The following is a 22,612-nucleotide window of genomic DNA, read 5'->3' on the forward strand; positions in this document are numbered from 1 at the left end:
AGAAAAATAAAACAAAACCCTCATTATTTGATTCAGAATAAAAATAACTATATACTTTCCACAGAAGAATTCTGACAAAAAAGCCAAGGATTACTAGAAGATTTTTGGAGCAAGGTTAAGAAATGAGGTAAGATTCTCCTATATCTTAAGAACATAAAGCCAGTGGCTCATCTAGTCCAGCATCCTGTTTTCACAGTGGCCGACCAGACAGTTATGGGAAGCCCACAAGCAGGACTTGGGCAGAACAGCACTCTCCCCTCCTGTGGTTTCTAGCAACTGGTATTCAGAAGCATACTGCCTCTGACAGCAGAAGGAAATTTCTCAGGAAGTAGCAAGTATTATGTGTTGTTGCTAGTAGTGTCACAAAATGGCTTTGGCTTTTTTCAGAGAAAGACAACTTATAGGTAGAGCAGATGGACTTCATCTCCCTAGAAAGAAAGCACTGTTACAGCTCTTTCCCTAAGTGCTTGGTGTAGTCTGTTTGTGACTAAACTGGAACATCAGACCCACCTTCCTAGGTGGAAGCAAAAAGCCAAGTTAGATTTTGATTTGAGGAGGAAGATGCAGTTTAAATCTGGCAAAAGAAAAAAAAAAAGCTTACAGTCTTGCAGCAAACTAGCAAAAAGCAACTGAGGGGGCTGTAACCCTCTTGAGAGGTTTATACTGTTCTGGGACTAGTGCTAAATTTATGTGCCTACTTGCTACCTGTGCTCCTTCTGGGAGGAAGGGCAGGATATACATTTAATAAAATAAATAAATAAAGGATAAAGAATTCAGCATCCTCCTTTTTTAAATAAATAAATAAATTTTATTTTTGAGTCGCCTATCTGGCCGCGACAACGGCCACTCTAGGCGACGTACATAAAAAGATAAAAGGATAAAAATACAACATTTAACCAGAACAACAGTCGATGAAAATCTAAAACCGCCCATCTGTATAGCTAACCCTAGTCCCCCCCAGCAATCCTGTATGCCTGCCTGAATAGCCAGGTCTTTAAGGCTTGGCGGAAGCCTACCAGGGAGGGGGCATGGCGAAGATCATAAGGCAGGGAGTTCCAGAGGGTGGGGGGCCACAATTGAAAATGCCCTCTCTCTGGTCCGCACCAGCCTAGCTGTTTTAACTGGTGGGACCGAAAGAAGGTCTTGCATGGCTGATCTTGTCAGGCAGCATATTTGGTGATGTTGGAGGCGCTCCTTCAGATAAACTGGTCCGAAACCGTAAAGGGCTTTAAAGGTTAACACCAACCCCTTGAATTGGGCCCGGTAGACAACTGGTAGCCAGTGTAGTTCTTCTAACACCGGAGTGATGTGATCATGGCGACAGCTGTTTTTAATCAAACGTGCCGCCGCATTCTGTACCAGCTGGAGTTTCCGGACCGTTTTCAAGGGTAACCCAACGTAGAGCGCATTACAGTACTCTAAGCGAGAGGAGACCAGGGCATGTACTACCCGTGGGAGCAGATAGACAGGAAGGTAGGGTCGCAGCCTCTGTATTAGATGTAATTGATACCAAGCTGCCCGGCTCACTGCCGAAACCTGAGTTTCCATGGATAGCTGGGAGTCAAGGATGACCCCGAGACTGCAGACCTGGTCCTTCAGGGGCAATCTTACCCCATTAAACACCAGGTCTATATCTCCTCACCTTCTCTTATCTCCCACGAGCAGCACCTCGGTCTTGTCGGGGTTCAGCTTCAGCCTATTACTTCCCATCCATTCACTTACGGACTTCAGGCACTTGGAAATGGTATCCACAGCCAACTCTGGTGAGGACTTAAACGAGAGATAGAGCTGAGTGTCATCCGCATATTGGTGACACTGCAACCCAAATCTCCTGATGATGGCCCCCAGTGGCTTTACATAGATGTTAAATAGCATGGGGGAGAGGATAGAACCCTGTGGCACTCCACAATTGAGAGGCCAAGGGTCTGAAACCTCATCCCCCAATGCTACCCGTTGATGCCTGTCTGAGAGATAGGAATGGAACCACCGCAAAACAATGCGCCCTATTCCTATTCCCCCCAGGCGATCCAGAAGGATACCGTGGTCGACGGTATCGAAAGCCGCTGAGAGATCTAGGAGGACAAGGAATGTACATTCTCCCCTATCCAACGCCCTCCTCATATCATCCACCAGGGCGACCAAGGCTGTTTCAGTTCCATGTCCAGTCCTGAAGCCCAACTGGAATGGATCTAGATAGTCTGTTTCCTCCAAGTGTGTCTGTAACTGTTTGGCCACCACTCGCTCAGTCACCTTGCCCAAGAATGGTAGATTAGAGACTGGGCGAAAGTTATTCAGCTCTTGGGGATCCAAGGAGGACTTTTTTAAGATGGGCTTTATTACTGCCTCCTTGAGGGCTAATGGCATAGCACCCTCTTCCAAGGAAGCATTCACCACTGCCTTTATCCCTTTGCTCAGTCTCTCTTTGCAGCCCACAATGAGCCACGTGGGGCAAGGATCAAACAGACAGGTGGTTGGCCTCACAGTAGAGATCACCTTGTCCACTTCCTCAAAGGGAAGAGGCTGAAACTGATCCCATCGGACCGGAATGCAACTGGCCGACTCTGGCCCACTTCCTGTATCCACGGCGTACAGAATTGTGCTCTTCAGACGCTCGATTTTATCGGCAAAGTGTTTTGCAAATGTGTCACAGGAGGCTTTTGACTGCTCCATAAGTTCCTGCACAACTGGACCGACCAGGCTTCGGACCACTTGGAACAACCTCCTGAGACAACACTCTGCGGACGCAATAGAGGCAGCAAAGAAATCCCTCTTTGTTGCCTTTGTTGCCACCTGGTAGGCAGCTATTGCTGCTCTAACCAGTGTCCGATCGTCTTCAGAACGAGATTTCCGCCACCGGCGCTCTAGTTGTCTCACCTCCTGTCTCAGACCTCGCAACCGTGGTGTATACCAGGGTGCGATCTGAGTTCTATTCAGGGGGAGAGGACGTTTCGGGGCCACCCAGTCTATTGCCCTGGTGATCTCCCTATTTCACTCCGTCACCAGGAGAATCCCTAAACTGCCCTTTGGGCCCAACCTCCAGTACATGCAATCAATAAACTTGGTCTCGTGGAGAGGGGGTCTGGCAAAAATCAAGGACCCCCGATAGATAACTGCCACTCCCACTCCCCGCCTACCAACCCTTGGCTGCTGTGCGTACTAGAAACCGGCTGGACACATGGCCCCAAGCACAGGAGCTGAGGCCTCATCCAGCCAGGTCTCCATAATACACACCAGGTCTGCGTTCTCATCCAAGATCATGTCATGGATGAGTGTTTTCTGTACCACAGACCTGGCGTTTCATAACAGCAGTCGAAGGTCGGCTGGAGTCCTGCATCCCCCAGTTGTCTTCTGGTGATGAACAGGCCCGGAACAGGGGATGGATATTAAGCATCTATCCCTCGTTCCCCTAGGCTGGCGTGGCCTGTCACCCGCACCTCTCCAGCATCTGCCGCCTAGCCTTTTAATATCATGGCTTTGTATTTAGGTCTTCCCTCTGCTTAGTATCCACATTTCAGGTTCTAATCTAATGCTGCTTTGGGCATGTTGGGGGACTAACTGGTGTGCTCCATATACAGATTGTTTTGATTAAATTAGGAACTTATCACAACATTTAAAACTCCTATACAGATTGCGACTTCCGGGAAGGGTGACTTAGCCTGTGCCTGCTTTTGAGACGGGCTCCTGCCTCAAAAGAAGCTTATTCAGATATATCAGTCAGTTTTTTCTTTTTTTTTTGACTGATTAAACTTCTCCCGGGTAGGGAGAAACGAAGAGATTAACCTCAAAGCCTATTTTTGTTGGGACGACCAGATCTCATTAATTTATGGGACGAGGTCCAGCCGACGAAGGTGGGACGGATTTTTAACAGCAAGCTCTATCTGATAAAGCGAACGTTCACCTTATCTTCTAAGAGAGAACGCACTAACAGGCAAGCACCCTTCTTTCTATATTTTTCTTTTACTTGACTTAAATTGTTGCTGTTTAAAAGAGATTTGCCAGATTGATCAGTTTTTGACATCTCACTGGGGAGCCATAACTTCTCTCTGCTACGCACTAATTAATAGCTTATCTCTGTTTTTGTTGCAAAAAGCTGTCCTGGATTTGCATTCTAAAGATATACACAGAAGAGGGATTTCTATTCCAGATTTTTATTTTGAAAAATATTATACTGTTTTGAGACTACTCTCTTTTTGGTCTATTTTATTTTGACGAATCTGTTTCTTGACGATTGCCATTAATTGTTTCGATCCTGGGAACTGCATTTTGTTTACTTAACTATTGGAGAGATAAGGCTGTCTGCTCTGTTTATACTGTGATGTCACCAAGTTTGGAGTATTAACCCAATTGTTGCTGAAATAAGAAGTGGTTTTCCTATATTTTTCTTTTAAAATGGCAATTAAGAAAGTGGCTGAAAATCTGGAAATAACTATGTTTCAGAAAATAATGGATGAGATTGAGATAATGAAAATTGAATTGAGTAAAATGAAGCAGGAGATTAAAGATATAAGGGTCCCTGTGAGAGAGGTGACCCTGGAAGGGGTCCCTGTGAGAGAGGAGACCCCGGAGATTGGAACAGGGGTCCCTGTGAGAGAGGTGACCCTGGAGACTGGAATAGGGGTCCCTGTGAGAGAGGAGATCCCGGAGATTGGAACCAACGTGGAACAGGAACAAGATTTGGAGTCTATGGACTTTAGAAATAAAATCTATTGTTTGGAACTCAATGTTATCTCTGAAGAAATGAATGAAGATTCTAGAGATAAAGTTATCAATGGCATGGATAATCTTCTGGACTGGAATGATGTGATGGAGCCCAATATAGAGAAAATCTATGGAATTAACTGCAGCCATGTGACAATGGAAAAACTTTTAAGAGATGACCCAGTGTATTTTGAAAAAAAGAACAGAGATATGATTTTACAGCAGTATTTCAGCAACCTATTCAGAATGGATGGCAAGAAAATATTTGGGATAGAGGTAATCCCCATCAGACTCTTACTATATGACTATGGCTTTGACAGCAAGATTATTATGGAATACTGATAATGGAAGATTGGATATTGAAATTACTGGACTTAACAAGACTACTGAAGATGGAAGATGGAAAATGGAACTAATAGAGATAATAGAACAATGGCTACTGAAATTATTGAACCTAACAGATTCTGATGTGATGGATTAATTGAAATGTTTATTTTGACTATGGTTATGACAATAAGATTATCATAATTAGTAATGAGATGGATTAATCGATATGCTTATCTGGAAAAAAAAATTGATAGATATATTTCTTAAAGAATTGAAACCTCTCTTTGACTTTTTGTGGAAAGAATAAAGTAATGTTTATGAGATTTGATGATTAAGTAAGATAACTACTGAAGGAAAGTGATTTTATAATATGACTTAAGAGACAGGATTGTTATATATTATAGACTTATAACTGATTTGATCTTTGACAAATGGGAAGTCAATATTTTACTCTTTATTTTTTATTTTTGTTTTTTTTTTCTTTTTTTCTTTTTGTTTAACTATTTTTGATTTTGTTTTTTGTCTTTGAATGTTTTATGATTTTGTCTTGTATGTTTTATGAAAATCTGAATAAAAATTATTGAAAAAAAAAAATAAAACTCCTATACAGATTGCAAAGAACTTTAGATACTAAACATGCTAAAATACCAATTAGGAACTGCTAATAATAATAATAATAATCTAATTTATGTGTCGCCTTTCTGGCCAATGGCCACTCTAGGCGACGTACAAATCAGTTGCAGTAAATGTAGCACAATAAAATACACATAAAATACAATATAACAAGGAAACTATAAATAGAAATGATAACAGTTCAGAGTAATAGGCAGTTAGTCCTGAAAATTAACCCTCCCCAGAAGTCCCAAAGGCCTGTCTGAAAAGCCAGGTCTTCAAGGCTTTGCGGAATACATTCAGGGAAGGGGCATGCCGAAGATCGTACGGGGAGTTCCAGAGAGTGGGGTCCGCCACTGAAAATGCCCTCTCTCTAGTCCCCACCAACCTAGCTGTTTTAGTTGATGGGACTGAGAGAAGGCCCTGAGAGGCTGATCTTGTCGGGCGGCATAATTGGTGACGCTGGAGGCGCTCCATCAGGTAAACTGGTCCGAAACCATGTAGGGATTTAAAGGTTAGTACCAACACCTTGAATTGAGCCCGGAAAATAACTGGAAGCCAGTGTAGATCGAATAACACTGGAGTGATGTGTTCCCGGCGGCGACAATTTGTAAGTAGTCGAGCCGCAGCATTTTGTATAAGTTGTAATTTCCAGACCGTTTTCAAGGGTAACCCCACGTAGAGCGCATTGCAGTAGTCTAAACGAGAGGTGACCAGGGCATGTACTACCAGTGGGAGCTGATGAACAGGGAGGTAGGGTTGCAGCCTACGAATGAGGTGTAATTGATACCAGGCTGCCCGGCTCACTGCCGAAATCTGAGCTTCCATGGACAGCCTGGAATCAAGAACAACCCGAAGGCTGTGGACCTGGTCCTTTAGGGGCAATTTTACCCCATTGAACATCAGGTCAACATCTCCCAACCTTCCCTTGTCTCCCACAAGCATACCTCTGTCATGATTTAATAACTAAATTTTCAGGACTGACCCATTGTTATAGGCACAACAGCACAAATTTACTCTGGCATGATAACCAGACCAAATTACTCATGCAACTTAAGTCCTAAGAGACATGCAGGGTGATTTTTGACATATATTTTTCTCTTTCAAATGTCTGACATTGGTACAGGATTTCCAGAGCTTTCTCTATTTTGGCAGACTGGCCCTTCGCATGACTGCACTGATATATTACTTGAAAACTGCCATGAGAAGTTGTTGTCCTCTGTACTTTGTAATTCAACGTTTGTTAACAAATAAGGAAGATATGCCTCATCTGATATTTAAATAGGTTATGGATTGACAGCAGGGCTTCAACACAATCGATCAATCAGTTAGATTAATCAGTTTTAACACTTTTAATGGACTAAAAAGGTGCCCCCATTAATTAACCAGCATACTTTTTAAATATACATATACGTTTAATAAACGTTCTTATAAAAACTGCAATTACTAAGCACCATGTTAAAAGAAATGTCCTCCCTTTTCAAACATCCTCTTCTTAGATTATGTCTTCTAAAATGTGTACATCATATAAAAACAAAGAACATATGCTTCTTGGTTCAGAAATACTGTTTTTTACCTCATACAAGTTATTAGTCAATTTAAATTTCTTTAACTGGGTTGCAGCCATAATTTACAGCAATTTTTTGTGAAGCATTTTGAGTGAACACAAATGTTTAATCATTAACAACACGATCCTATAATGCAGTGGTTCACAAACTTTTTTCCCCACAGACCACTTGAAAACTGCTGATGGTCTTGGCAGATCACTTAATGATTTTTCTGCCTGTTATAACAATTGTAATGTGCTGTGCTAGTTGCAGTATAATTTTAAATTGTATTTTTACAGACATGCCATAGACCACCTGAATGTTTACTCAGAAGTAAATCTCACCTATTACAATGGAACTTACTCTGTAGCAAATGTGCTTAAGGTTGTAACTAAAGTTGCTTGGTGGATTAGATGCACTCACAACTTCAAGCAAACACAGGGAAACCTAAGGCACAGGGCAGATGCTAAGATTTCACAGGTTGTAATAAAAAAGGATGATGGCTAAATCTTTTCAGGAACAAAATTAAAACAATAAAAAAACCTGGGGTTCCTGAAAATGTCCTTAACTGGTTTAGCTTCACCTACCAGAAGGTCTGCTTTGCAGCTTGAATGACACTTGCTGTCATGTCCACATCTATGTAGTCATAGTGCAGAGTGCCAGGATCTGCAGATGAGCCACTTTCAGCCAGCAAAATACCAATCCACCTGCCCATATCTTCTGAAGATGAAGCCTAAGCAAACAGCAGGGAAATTCCAGGCAAACACATTCTCTGTCACTAAAATGCACAGCTTTTATTTCAAGCATACCTATTTTTTTTAAGCTTTATAAAATTTATGCATTTAGTGAACTCTTCAATGAGGAGCCAGGGCATCTCATCAAAATCAAGCTAAACACAACAATGACAAGAGTAGATAAGAATGTACAAAACAATAACTAAGCAGCAGGATAAAAGCAGCAATTAATACAAGCCACCACAGAATTAAAAGCATAAGGAAATAAAAATGTATTTGGCTGGCAAAAAAAATGCCATCAAAACTGGCACCAGGTGAGCCTCGGTGAGGAGAGCATTTCATAAGTGGGGCACCACAATTGAGAAAGCCCTCCCTCCAGTGGCCACTTCCTTCATCTCAGATGGTTGGCATCCCCACCCCAAAGGTGACCTAAGGGGTGGGAAGACTTGTGTTGTAGCACAACATAGCTAATAATGACAGCCTAGCATCATACAGAAAATACAAGCAGCACTACATTACAAGGTAACTGTTCTGTTTCTCAGTTATTTTCTCCCCGCGGACTTAGTGATAAATGAAAATTAAAAACTAAAGAGAGAATCCATTTAAGCCACTTTCTGGCCTGTTGCCATTAATCAATAGTATAGTATTCTGCCTCATAAATTAGGGGGATCTTGAGTTTTGAGATCAGTTTTTTACAACAGAAGCAATTAGACACTTTTAATCATAGAAGCACTGTAATAAAGAATGAGTGTTAAGTTTTATATTGCTAAACTGTAAATTGAGTTTAGTGTGAAAGGTATAGGACTAGAGTCTCCAGGCACTGACAAGAGTGGGAGCAAAGAAAAACTATGCTTCCAAAAAATAACTGGAGATTTTCTCAGGTATGGAATATGTTATTTGCTCAGGGAATCAGATTTTGCTTATGTCAGTATCTGCAAAGGATCGGCACATTAAACAATATACCTCTAATACTGCAACCTCCTGTGCATTTCGAAGCAGACGAAATGTCAAGGGATGTTTGGAGTCCAATCCTGGAATAACTTCACAACCGCGGAGAGGAATTGAGACAATATGGGTCTTCAGATCTGTCCTGTCTTTATGGAAAATTAGCTTATTATCTTTCACTCTGCACCAGCGCTCACGCCAACGGTTGTTTGACAGCACATTAAGATATCCTGCAAAACACAACACCTTTTTATTTCAAAAATTCATTCATTCAAGTCAAGTCACTGCAGGGCTAGCAGAGGCCCCAAAAGACAAACTTGCCGTCATATGGATGTCCTTCATTCTACATAATGGCAAAGGAATCCCTGTGCTGGTGCCACCACAAAACCATGGCCTTCTTTGGAGTTATACTTACCCATGAGGCCTGCATAAGATATATGAACCTCAGCACAGATTCATATGAATATTTCAAGGATATATTCATGTTGTGGTTTATTTCAGTTGTATCCTAACTGTTTTTAAATGGAAAAATCAATAAAGACATTATAAAATAAAATCAAGTCAGCTTATCAAAATCAAATACGTGTAACTGAAGAATAAAAACTACAGCACAGCTAAACATGGGGATGCTTTTTACTCAAGCTTTCTAGAGCCACAGGAAAGGCTTCTCTTTTGGCATTCTTCAGCATCAGGGCAAGAAAAAGTGTTTACCATACAGATATATGACCATCCCCAACACACATGTGAGATGTGTGCTCCCCTTCCCCAGGATTTGGGTGTTGCTGCAGCAAGCTGGCTACCTCTCCAACATGTGGTGGAAACTTTAAAGAAGCCTCTCATCTCTTTAAAGGTGAAAATGGATGAGGAGCCACTTTTGGTTTCTGGACCACAGATTAAAAAACACTGCACAGATTTAAAAAAATACCTAACAGGAATAAACAAATACTACACGTAACACTAAACCATTATTTTAGCACTACTTATGTGAGCAGGAAGAAATAGCCACAAGCCTTGGGCTCAAAACAATTCCTCCTTCTCCTCCTGCCATACAGGCATCAGGAGACCATCAGCAGAGTTTAGTTTCGCTTTCCACAAAAGCTAGCTATCATTACATACAAACCAGAGATTGTGATTTAAAACAAACTCTGTTTAACTAAATAGCCAGCTTCATAACTCATAGTCTGAAGTTGGCTTGTTTAAAAACTGACCAAGGTTTATTTTAAACTATGGTTCATACATAAGAAGTCAGCTGTTGTGGAAAACGAACTAAACTCTGCTGAAGTCCTCCTCCTAGCTACATGGGAAGTAAAAAAAATCAGTTTGTGAAGGAAAATTACACAAACGTTGGGGACAGGAGTGTTACTGGCAGAAAGTAGAGACAAGCACAGGAATCCTGGAGCAGATGTGAAGTTGAATGGAAAGGCACAAGAACTGAGACACTGAATGGGAAGAAGTGACAAGGTAGGACAAGACTTCCATCTTAGGAGACAAGATTAACAAAGAAAAGGAAGATGAGAAAGCAAGCCGCTGAGGGGAAGAGGCCTGGGAAAATTTAAAGAATGACAGGGAAAGTCTCAAAACGCAGTGGAGGAGTCAGAACAGGAGGAGCTATGAAGTACAGTGCAATGAATATTTGTAACTGTTCTGATTCTCCAATCAAAAAACTGCTTAGGTACGTTGTGGGGCATAGTGAGCATTCATCAGGCCAGAGAGCAGGGAAACTGGACACTGCCTATGGGAGGGAGGAGGCAAGAGCTGAGAGATGCCTGAATGCTCACAACTGATTCATCAGTGTGTGGCCGGATACTCTCTGAATCCACTAGTACTGCTTAAACTGCTCAGAAGGACACAGATGAGAGTGGAAGGGGCCACAATGTTTAAAGCTACTATTAAATAATCAGAGCCCAGATTGATGGGTGAAAGAAGACAAAACAGTGAGCCTGGGAGATTGAAATACCACTGAATACTAGTTTGGTGGAGCTTTTTCTAGCTGTTGCCATTTCTAGTTTAATTGCCAGTGACAGCATGGGATGTTACTCACCACAAGTTGGAATATCTTCTTCAGCTGATGAGGTTTGCTCATCTGTGGAGGGCTTCTTCTTTCCTAAGCCAATTATCTTTGTTATTTTCTTTCCTGTTACTTTAGACACAGTCCCCTTAGAATCTGTCTTAGAGCTCTTTTTCCTCTTTACTATCAAGAAAAAATGGACATGTTAAGTCTTACAAGATTTCAAAAGATCTAGTTATGAGATGTGGTACAAAAAAGTATTATTTCTTAACATGAGTAGCTGTCACATGCAAAGAGTTGCCTTTAGTGAAAAGTCAATGTGGTTGAATAGCTAGAGCTCAAGTTTGGACTTAAATTAAAATCTCTGTTCAGCCACTGACAGTCACAGGGTGGCTTCAAATGAAGCTGCTTCCACACTACAGCCCTTTATTGTTCCCTCAGGAATTGCTTTTCCATAATCAGAAAGAACAGTGTCCGTTTCAAGTTTCACTTTTTGCTAGAACCCACAAGTGTAAAATTATAGTTAATTTAGGCGAATATAAAATTAAAATACACATCATGTCAACTATATTATCAATCTGCCCTGAATGTGATGGGTTGGCCAGCGTATAAACTGTCCTGAGCAGAGGCAAGGAAGATGGTTGTGGTTTGGTGATGACTTGCTTCTATGCCTTTTGAAACGTCTTTCCCCTGACCTTTACAGAGTTCATTTGCCCTATTTTACCCTTACAGCTTACACTGTCCCTGTGGCATGTGTGATTTTTCTCCCTCACATTGACATTTCATCACTTCAGTTCACAAAGCTGGATTGTTGTGAATATTTAATTCCTGTTAACTCATCAGCAGATAGAATATCCATTACATTCTATGACATCACATCAGTTTAGCCAACAGATTCCAAACACTTCTGCCACATAATTGCTTCTTGCACAAAATCCCTTTGAATCAGAGACCAAAGAATACTATTATACTTTGTCTGTGGGCTGAAAAAGGAAAGGAGGTGAGGCGAGGTCTGACCACGGTTCATCCTGACCTTGCTAGTTTCCCACAGCAGTGGTGACACCTATGTGTAGAGTTGCTGCCACAAATGGATGGGAGGCAAAGCCTGCCTCTCTTTCAAGGTTTGCCACGCTTTCCCCCTCAATAGTAAATTTGGCTGGTTAATTCAAATTTCATTTGTGAAATTCACTTCTCCTTGCTGTCTATTGGACCTCCCTGCCTCCTTAAGGTTTTTCATACCAGAACCTAAGATGTCCCTTGTACTACTCATTAACTTGTAATGAAGGGATAATTACTTGCAAGGTTGCTTTGATTTTTTAATGACCCTACTCCTGCATCTTGAACAGCAGGCTATATTTAATAGCCTGACATCTACTATAAGTTTTGCAAAGTTGTTTGTTCATTATGCATTTCGACATCTCTTAAGATATTGTAGCCAAATTTTGCATGGTGGTTCTTGAGATCAAGGAGCAGATTTTCATCTACGTTTGGATACAATCAGACACCAATTTGAATCAAGATGGTGGACTGAACCTTTCAAAACTGCACTGATTATGAGGCCGCTAGCAAACATAGCATCACCTGCCTATACTCCATGATATGAAATATTTTACCTGTTTGACCTGCTTATCATTCTGTAGTTAAAGGTGCAGGAAAAGGTCCAGAAGAAAGGTGGCAACCTACTTTCCTTGTCCTAGCTCACAGTCTCTCAAGTTCCTAGATGCTGTATAGAGCTGCCTATGGTAGGGTTCCCATGTCTTTAGAAGGTACATAACAGACAAAAAGGTAACATCTGCAACTCATCACGGCACAGAAAGGCAGTTATGTGGAAAGGTGCACCTATTGCATTACTGACAGCAATGCAGCCTTCAAATACCAAAGTGCCCTGTCAGCTTTCAAATCCACGCGTCCTGCAAATTGGTAACCTTAGCTTTCTATAAGTATGCTCCAGCCTGTTTTTCTTGGGTCATCCTTCACTCCTGCTTTCTTTAATCTCCCTGGCTCCATGCCAGTATCAGTCATTGTCATAAGAACATAAGAAGAGCCTGCTGGATCAGGCCAGTGGCCCATCTAGTCCAGCATCCTGTTCTCACAGTGGCCAACCAGGTGCCTGGGGGAAGCCCGCAAGCAGGACCCGAGTGCAAGAACACTCTCCCCTCCTGAGGCTTCCAGCAACTGGTTTTCAGAAGTATGCTGCCTCTGACTAGGGTGGCAGAGCACAGCCATCATGGCTAGTAGCCACTGATAGCCCTGTCCTCCATGAATTTGTCTAATCTTCTTTTTAAGCCATCCAAGCTGGTGGCCATTACTGCATCTTGTGGGAGCAAATTCCATAGTTTAACTATGCGCTGAGTAAAGAAGTACTTCCTTTTGTCTGTCCTGAATCTTCCAACATCCAGCTTCTTTGAATGTCCACGAGTTCTAGTATTATGAGAGAGGGAGAAGAACTTTTCTCTATCCACTTTCTCAATGCCATGCATAATTTTATACACTTCTATCGTGTCTCCTCTGACCCGCCTTTTCTCTAAACTAAAAAGCCCCAAATGCTGCAACCTTTCCTCATAAGGGAGTCGCTCCATCCCCTTGATGTCCAGTACTAATTTTTCTCTACTCTCATTCTTGAGGTCTTTCATCAATTTTCTACATCTCCACTGATCTCTCCCTTCTTAGGCTTCAAGTCTCTGGTCTCCTCTACTTGATTTTCTTTTGGGCTCCTCTATCTCAGTCCATTTCTGACGGCCTTTGTACTCCCTGCCCATGGTACTCCCTGCCATCTAGGACTGATTACCTGTCCAACAAAGCACCACCTGTTGCTAGAGCCAGTAAAAGGTTTAACATCCAGCAAAGCCAATTTCTCACTTTCCTCTATGAAATTCCATGCTTTCTTTTTCACTTTCCCAGCACTTAAGAATATTTGTGAACATTCTATGGTCTGACTCAAACATCATTAGTAGCATATTACCTTGCTCTTTTCCATTACAGATTGCAGCTATTCCATTTTCTATAATACCCTCGCCATCAGAACTTGGTCTTTCTGAAGACAGTTTCTGCATGGACAAAAGAACGGTCATTATTAATGTGGTCAGACTAGACTGATGTATTGTGAACCAGATAATGTGCCAGATATTCATCTATCCATGGAACAAAGGTGAGACAGCCAAGAATTCATTTTTAGGAATTGACCTCTTCACACAAGCATTAAACACACAGGACTTGCCAAAACTGTTGAAAATCACATTATTCCTACACTGTGGGCTTTTTCTTTTTAAAAAATGACCAAAGTGCTTTGACTCTCTGGTTATAAGGCATAGTCCAGTTCTTTACTACTGTAATAGCACCTTCAGGCCAAACTTACTTTCCTCCTGTGATTGGTTCATGAACAGTTTATTGGGAGGGGGGTTCAGTCACATATTGTTAAATACTGTTAGTTCTTAAAAACAATTATCTTTCTGCCCTTATTTCCCATTACACTTAAGCATATGGCCTTCACTTCTCTAACTCCACCACCCTTGGCTCTCTCTGGTGTTCTGGGAGCACATTCCAGCTTTTATCCCATACCCTCTTCCTCTTTCATTGCCATCAGATCCCTCCCTTGAAATCACTTTTTCTGCAACGCATTTGCCTGAACTTCTAAATTCCTGCCCACAACTGAAAAAAATTACCTAACTACATGCAACGGCAGCCTCCATTGCTGTTACTTGCTGCTGGTCCCACCCCTAGTGCTGGGCTTTCCAATGGCCCTGCCCCCTGGAAGCCCATGTGTTGGTGTGGATTCCTGCAGGGAAGAAGTCTCACAGGTAGGTTTTGCAATCATGCAGAGGTCCCAAACAAGTGGCAGCCTAACTACACAATGCTTTGTATATTTATGATGCTACCCCCCCAAAAAAGAAATGTAGCTTATCCACATGTAAATCTGAACAAGATCTTAACCCTTTCCACACAACACAGTTTAGTTTCTTTCTTGTCATTCCCATCAATTTATACACCCATTTTCTTTTTTAGTTACTTATGCATATCTTTAGTCCTTGATCTCACTATGCACCAAAATTTAAGTGTTCCTTCGCTGTGCTTTTTCCTTAAAATGTTTTAATAATGGAGCTGGAATCCTGCCTGATACTATAACTCTTCTGCTCACAAATAGTCACAGCTTTCTTTGGCAAACACTGGGCCAAAAATAACATTTGCAGCAGTGGCTGAAGAAGATGGCTTTTATTTCTGTATTAGCTTATTGTAGTATTGAGGGAGTGGGAGTATTTTTCCCCGTTTTCTTTTTTCAGTAACAGAAATCCCCCCCCCGGCAATTAGCCTGTGTAAAGGAAGACACATTTCCAATGACTAGCAGTAGGTATATAATAACAATCTTTGTAAATTGTTTTTTTTGGGAAGCTATTTCTTATTTAAACATTTTTAACTATACCTTTGTATTTTTACTGTTGTATTTTTCATTCTGGTTGTAAATCGCTTTGTGACTTTTTGTAAAGGGATGTAATATATACATATAATAAATCTAACCTAAATAGGGATAACTGAAGCTGGAATAATATATAGCTCAGTTTAGTTCAGTTCAGTTAATTGCACAATAGCCAACCAGGCCTTTTGCATACACACACACATACAAAGGCAAAGAGCAAATTAAAACAATAATTAAAGAAAATGGGATTAATCTATTACATAAAACATACTAAAATACTGAAATGTTAATTATTTAATTAAGTAGTTATTAAATAAATAGCTCTAAGGGCATATTCAGTACATTTAATAAACCTAACTTAAAACCAAAACAGGGATATTAGAAGCTGGAATAATATATAACAATAACCCACTGATGGTCAAATCTGATGATAAAGTCTGCAGCTGTACTAGAATTATTTTTAAGATGTTTGTTTTTAAGATGTTTTTATTGTTTTATCACTTGTTATTTGCCACTCTTGGCTCCTTTTGGGAGGAAAGGCAGGATATAAATGTAATACATAACAATAATAAACTCACTTCAAATATTTATTATTTCTAAAACGCTTAAAGGCAACCCCCTGTTAAATATAAAACATGGAATAAAAGACAACAGAGCTAGACCTGCAAGTTTATTATCTAAAGAGACACACAAGGAAAAAGAAAAGGAAGCACAAAGGAATGCAGCAGAGGAAGAGACATGCTGAATCAAAAAAGATTTCCTTTAGTTAGAAAAGAGATGTGAAAATAAATGCCTTGAGGTGCTTCTTAAGAGCAAGAGGGACCCAACCAGACAAATGTCAACCATCAATGAATGCCAAAGGTAAGGTGCCACCAAAGAAGACAGGAGTGCAAAGCAACAGATGTGATCTTTAATTGAACTAAGATAGATATCACAGAAACACAGAGCCTAGGAGGAGTATGAAGAGAGATGAAACACGAAAAAAAGCCAGGAGCAACAGACAGGGATGGAGAGATCTGTCTGTCTCAGTTCTCTCAGTTTCTCATTTTTCCAATGTTAAATCCAGTTCTCTACATTTCTGCAGCGATCTGTGGATTTTTTAAAAGAAAAATCCTCATGAAAATTCTCCACCATTTTAGTGCAAATTTCTCTAAATAAACATGTTACTTTCACTCATGCATTCATTTTTATGCACACTTTCCACTAATACTGTATGCACATTTTTGTAGATGTTGTTTAGTTGGCGAACTGTATCCCAAAATTCTAATAAACGTGAATTTCAAAGGATGGCTGTGTTTCGGTTCTCATACTGTTTCAGAAATTGCGAATTTGATAAATTCTGCTTGAAATGCAAACTGAATGAAAATTCTTACCCATCCCTAGCAACAGATCAGACAACCAGAAATGAAAGGCGATTTTCATTTAAGGACACCAATAATCTCCCCAATTTCTCAAAACAGACAAGACCTTCCATGGTAGGGTTACCAGGTCTCTGTTTTTTGGCCGGAGTCTCCAGTTGTTGGGGGAGCCCTCCGGCTAGCACCCCTTAATCTCTGGACTCTCAGCTTCAATTTTTAAAAAAAAATAAGTTTCTAGGTGGACTGGTTCCCAAGATATACACCAAAACGTCAGCCGCCCCTGCAACTGTTTAATCTATTTAACTGAAACAACAATGAAGTTGGTTCCTAGTTCCCAGTTCCTTATTTGCTTGAAAGTTCAAAACACTAAAAAAGAAGAGATGACAACTACAGCAACTTCAAACCAAACTTTACATGTATCTGAACCCCAAAATATATGTTGCAGTACCCTGTATGATATATCACTGTGATCGGGGGACTCACCCCGTCAAGAATAACAATACATTTATGCAATCAAAATCATCAGGCTTCGGAGATTATCATAAATACATAATGATGTCATAAAATCATAAAAAATAAGTAACTCGGGGTGCCCACCTCAAAATCTGTTCTGGGACAGGACAAATCATATACCCCAGAAAAGGGGAGGGTGTCCTCTATGAGATGCCACTGCGTCCCGCCTGGCCCAGAGCTTCTGCTGGGCTCAGGGCATGGAGGAGGGCATCTATGCAAAATCAAAGCAGACAAAAACATACAGGAAAAAATAAGTAACTGGGGGTGCCCACCCCAAAATCTGCTCTGGGCCAGGACAAATCATATACCCCAGGAAAGGGGAGGGTGTCCTCTACGAGATGCCAGTGCATCCCATCCGGCCCAGAGCTTCTGCTGGGCACCGGGCATGCACAGGTGCATCAATGCAAAATCAAAATGGACAAAAACACGTAGAAAAAAATAAGTAACTGGGGGTGCCCACCCCAAAATCTGCTCTAGGCCAGGACAAATCATACACCCAATGAAAGGTGAGGGTGTCCTCTATGAGATGCCACTGCATCCCGCCTGGCCCAGAGCTTCTGCTGGGAGCAGGGGAAGGATGAAGGCATCTATGCAGACAGAAAGGGTAGAGAATCTTCTTACTCTTACTCATTTCTCAGACCTCTTTGTGAAGTGAAGGGTCAAATCTGAAGTTTGGAGCAGCCACATTAAAAGATAAGGGCAGGGCATTCCAGGCAGGGGGTTGCCAACCCTGCTTGGATATGGATGTCTTTGCAGAGGATCCCTAGTCAAGCTTTACCAACAGCACAATCCAAACTACATCTACTCAGAAGTAAGTCCTGTTGAGTTCTATGGGGGCTTAGTCCCTTAGTACGTGTGTTTAGAATTGCAGCCTTCAGGGGCATCCATCTTTACTCCCGAATGCTCCCATCTAACATCTCCACAACACTAGGCTCCTTTCTTCCTACAGTGACCTTCTGGTGACTGGCTTGGCCTGAAGGCACTTAAACCCTTCTTGCCGAAAGCAAGTAGGCTAGATTAAGTGTTCCCTACCCAGGCTCCATCATTTAGCTAAGATGTCTAGCTTAATTTCCAGTCCAATATTTTTTTTAATGGTACACTCCAAGCAACTGTGATTGATGCTTAATGTATCATGCTTAATGACATCACTCGGGCCCGCCCCATGACATCACTCAGGCCCACCCCCAAGACATCACTTGGGCCCGCCCCTAAAATCTCAGGTTTTGGAATGCTTCTGACCTGGCAACCCTATTCCATAGTCCTGTGCTACACCTCCACTATGTCTACTGGCTATTAGGCCAGAGAAATAATGCTCGGACAAAATTGGCAAAAACATATCTAAAAATTAAAAATCATTATTTGAGATAGTGACATATATATGGAGAGAGACTCAAACAAATTAGAGAATGTTAACCATTGTGAATTAATCATACACTGCATTTTCTTTCATTGTACTATCACCTTTTCCAGTTCAGTCTTGTGTACAGGAGAATTAGATGAAGGGCCATCTGAATCTGGAGCTCCAACACAGTTGCTGCAGACTTCCTTAATGACCTTCAAAGAAATGCAAAAAATAATAGCCCTCATTTATATATTGCTTGAAACTAAAGACATTACACGGAAGGGGAGGAGAACATACAGGAAATTAGGACTGTGGTTAGCTGCTATCTTGAAAGCTGAAGATCATAAGAATACTAATGCAGAGAGTTCTGTCAAGGATGCTATCATTTCATATTTCCCATTCTGCTTCATCAGCATTTCATGCATGACTTGGAGGACCCACAAAGTAAAGAGCTGAAACGTTTCAACTTCTATAATAGTTAAACCCACGCATGAGACTTCCACACAGAGAATTGCTTACATGAAAAGGCTAAGCCCTGACACAAATTAAATTAAATAGTGTCAGATACACTCTGTCATTTTAAATTAAACACAGGTGGTAGCCAGGGCATTATGGAGGCAGGGCAAGGGCATAGTAGTAGCAGCCATGGATCCTAAAATTGTCCATACACCCGAGGACAGCCTAATTTGGGCTCCTCAGCTGTGCCAGCCTGGAACTGGCAAAGCAAAAAACGATGAAAACACCACACCTCCTCCCCCCCACCCCACCCTGGCTGGTGCAAACCAGCAAGGCTTCAGATGTGAGGTCAATTTGCCACTCCACTTTGCCCCGCTGTTCATGGCCAGGGCTTAGGATGGCTCTGCCCATCTCTAACCAATATTCTTTGGCCTTGTTGCACAGCCATCAAATATGGAGATAACTTAAAACATTTGCCCCACATTTCAACATTTATTTTCTAAATTTCTATTTATTCTATGTGCCCTTTCTAGCACTATGTACCATGTCACCTAATTTTATAGCAATTTTCACATATATTTGCACATATTGAAAAAGTATGGCCAGTTTTCCATATGTACTTGTAATCTTCAAATATTCTTGAATTTCCATTCGTCCATTGTATCATACAGTTCTGAACTTATTTTTCTTCCCATGAAAATTTTAGACATCTTTTCCATCTCCCAGAAGTTATGTATTTTCAAAGATTGTACAGTCTCTTAAAGTCCATTTTGTGTTAACTTCCTATGGTACTTTCTTAACTGAAGATATTCATACCGTGGCAAATAATCTACTTCAAATGCTTATTTCATTTCCTCCTATAACCTGCAATGATTCCTTTGAAATAAATCTATGTATCTGAACATACCTTTTCTTTCCCACACATCAAATTCTCCTAACTGCAAATTCTTACTGACATCCGCATCATAAATAACCGCTGCAATTGGTGCTTTAGCTGGACTACCTTCTTTTATATTTCATTGTTTTATCGTTGGATTTTTAATCCACTTTTGCTGCCCTCTTCATATCTTCACGTTCCAAAACTGCAATTCCCTCCCCCGTCTTTTGATGTGCTGGAAAAGTATTACCCAGGTGTCATTATCGGTCTGATGCTAATCCTTCTCAGGACAACCTTCTAGAGATCTGGTTTGGCTGAGAGTAGAGCATTGGGGTGGGTTTATTCACTTACCTTTACTGAAGCTAAATGCAAAGCAGTTTAAGAGAGACAGTTAAGGGGGATGGAACTAACTTCATCAGTTCCTCTATATGTCAACATGACTGAGCGCAGATATGTATGGTCAGGTAAGCTAATGTCATCTGTGGACTTATGTGCAGGATTGGATAAAACCACCAAAGCTTTTGTAATGGAAAGCCCCAGATTATGGCTTAAAATATGCATATAATGTGCTGAAATCATTTACATCTATGCTTAGATTTGCTTAGAAGATGCTTCAGAATTATTGAAATAGTTTATAAAGTCTGCTGTATGTATAAGAGCCAAGCAGTAAAACAGGAGTAGCCTTTTTCCTTCATTTCCTGACTAAAGCTGTAATTTTCCTAAGAAACAACTCGAATAGACAAAGCATTATTTTCTCATGAAGTTGAGTATGGTACAAGATAACAGGTCTGGCAGACAGCCAGTGTGTCATGTAAACAATCAATATAACATAAGAGGAATTCCTTATATGGTGAGGTAAAGCTGACTAGTTGAGAATAGAAGACCCTTCTGGAGCATCTGCTGAGAGCCTGATTAAAAGTAGATAAGACCATAGGAATAACACACCTTCCCTTAGACAAGAAAGTGTATAAAAAGCCAGGTTTTATAACACTCAGGGCCTGTCAGCAATGTTAGCGGGAGGGGAGGATTGAAGAAAGCAGGAGAACCATCCATCCATTCCATCCATAACATCTGATGGCTGATGTATCGTGATATGCACTTTGCACTTTGGCTCAGTGACATGATTTAGGGTTTAACTCAGTCCTTCAACTATTGTAACTTGTTTTAATTAAGATGTACCTTCAGAGTCTTATACTTTGATGTTAAATGGATATCCAGCTTCTTTTATACTGATATATATCTTTCTATGTCCTGTTTCTGCAATGATGGCTAAGGCCACCTAGAATGCATATTATTAGTTGTAGTGTGCAAGGTATGAATTAAAAACATATATTATAAAGAGTGTTCTGCTCACTGAAGTCTGACTCCCAAATAGAAAAATTCTGGTACCTCCCAAGACTCAAGAATTCTATTCTCAGCCAACACTAGACGACCGCTATTGATAACCTGTGAGCTTAGGTGACCTAACATTTGACATACAAGGACCCTTTGTATACATGGAGGAAGAGAGAAAGCAAGAACCCTCGACCCTATGCATTCACTGGCAAGGGGGCTGGTCTTGCAGGTATCACTTTGGTCCACAGTTTCTTTGGCATGTGTACACAACATTCTATTCCCAACGTCACACTGACTGAATTTCTGCAGTATTTTTATTTTCTCAGTGGAACTGTGTCTTGCCAACATTAACAATGTAGATAGCAATCTTGCATTAAATTAAATGAAGCCCAAACCCACAGCTACAGTATCTATCACAATCCTACCTTGTAGGCTTTACAACTTTACATGACAGTGAAACCCCCCCCCCCAACCACTATTTTTTATTTTAGGAGGAAGCTCTAGACAGAATACTGCAGATAAAGGAACCTAATGTTGCTTGATTGAAATGTTTTTAATTGTAAGGTACTGAAACTTGCCTGGCTAATGTGTGAGCCATGTGTTTTTCCATGACAGTTGTAGAAGGCCATACCAATAAACAGTTGGCTCCGTTGCTCCACATTTCATCCCAGATGGGTTTTGTCCTGGAAAAATTTATGATTCCTTAAATTGGTCCTAAAATTCACTCTGTCCCTCACAGCATCTAGATGCTGGACAACTGTTTCTTTCGAGTTTGGCGTCTGTAATGGCAAGTTGGAGGACCTACCAGCTAGTAAACTGATCTTGTTTGACTCTCATTGCCCCTCTGCTGCTCTTTGTAACAACGTCCTGCAAACACTCAATGAGTAGCACAGAACGAAAAAAGGGGGCAAAAGACAGACACCAAGAACAAATATAATTGTAACAGAAGATGGGCAGGAGTGGAGACATGTCCTTGCATGCAACCTTCGCCCTTCTGCCCATCAACACAATAGAAACAAGTGTCTCTTCCCTCTGAACCAGTCAAATCTTCCTACTTATTTTGGCATTACAATTCTGCCATTATGGAACAGAACTTGATGGATTTTTCAGCAGGACCAGTATATATAACATGTTCTTTTCTGTTTCTGTCTTCTTCTATATCACATACATCCCCACCAGACCGGTTAATATTTTTTTAGACGTCTTTTTTCCCTTTCTTTGTTTTTTAAGAATTGAGGGGAAAGAATGTTGCTATGTTGGAGAAAGCACTAAGGCTGCTTTCTACATAAAAATGTAAATTGTACAATATATTTGAAAGGATTTTAAAAAATTCAAATGGCTGTGCTTCCATTTACTGAGAACTTGCTGTACTTGTGCAGAAATTTCTGTATTTCTGTTCCTGCCTCTTTCATGACCCAGACAAAACTGCTCATATTTTCAGCATCTGCT

At 40.9% G+C, this 22,612-nt stretch overlaps 1 protein-coding gene across 7 annotated transcripts in view; it reads right to left on the bottom strand.

The window, feature by feature from the left end:
- AFAP1 (actin filament associated protein 1) overlaps nt 1-22,612 on the bottom strand; it is a 105,117-nt gene that overhangs the window by 26,024 nt on the left and 56,481 nt on the right. For all 7 annotated transcript variants that reach the window (XM_061587504.1, XM_061587496.1, XM_061587523.1 and 4 more), the window contains 5 exons: nt 18,615-18,707; nt 13,834-13,918; nt 10,905-11,054; nt 8,882-9,093; nt 7,772-7,917 (listed from right to left, as the gene is read on the bottom strand). In XM_061587504.1, the coding sequence (XP_061443488.1) occupies nt 7,772-7,917; nt 8,882-9,093; nt 10,905-11,054; nt 13,834-13,918; nt 18,615-18,707 (686 nt within the window). The remainder of the gene's footprint in view (nt 1-7,771; nt 7,918-8,881; nt 9,094-10,904; nt 11,055-13,833; nt 13,919-18,614; nt 18,708-22,612) is intronic.

The sequence above is a fragment of the Rhineura floridana genome, chromosome 1 (assembly GCF_030035675.1).
Source record: "Rhineura floridana isolate rRhiFlo1 chromosome 1, rRhiFlo1.hap2, whole genome shotgun sequence".
NCBI lineage: Eukaryota > Metazoa > Chordata > Lepidosauria > Squamata > Rhineuridae > Rhineura > Rhineura floridana.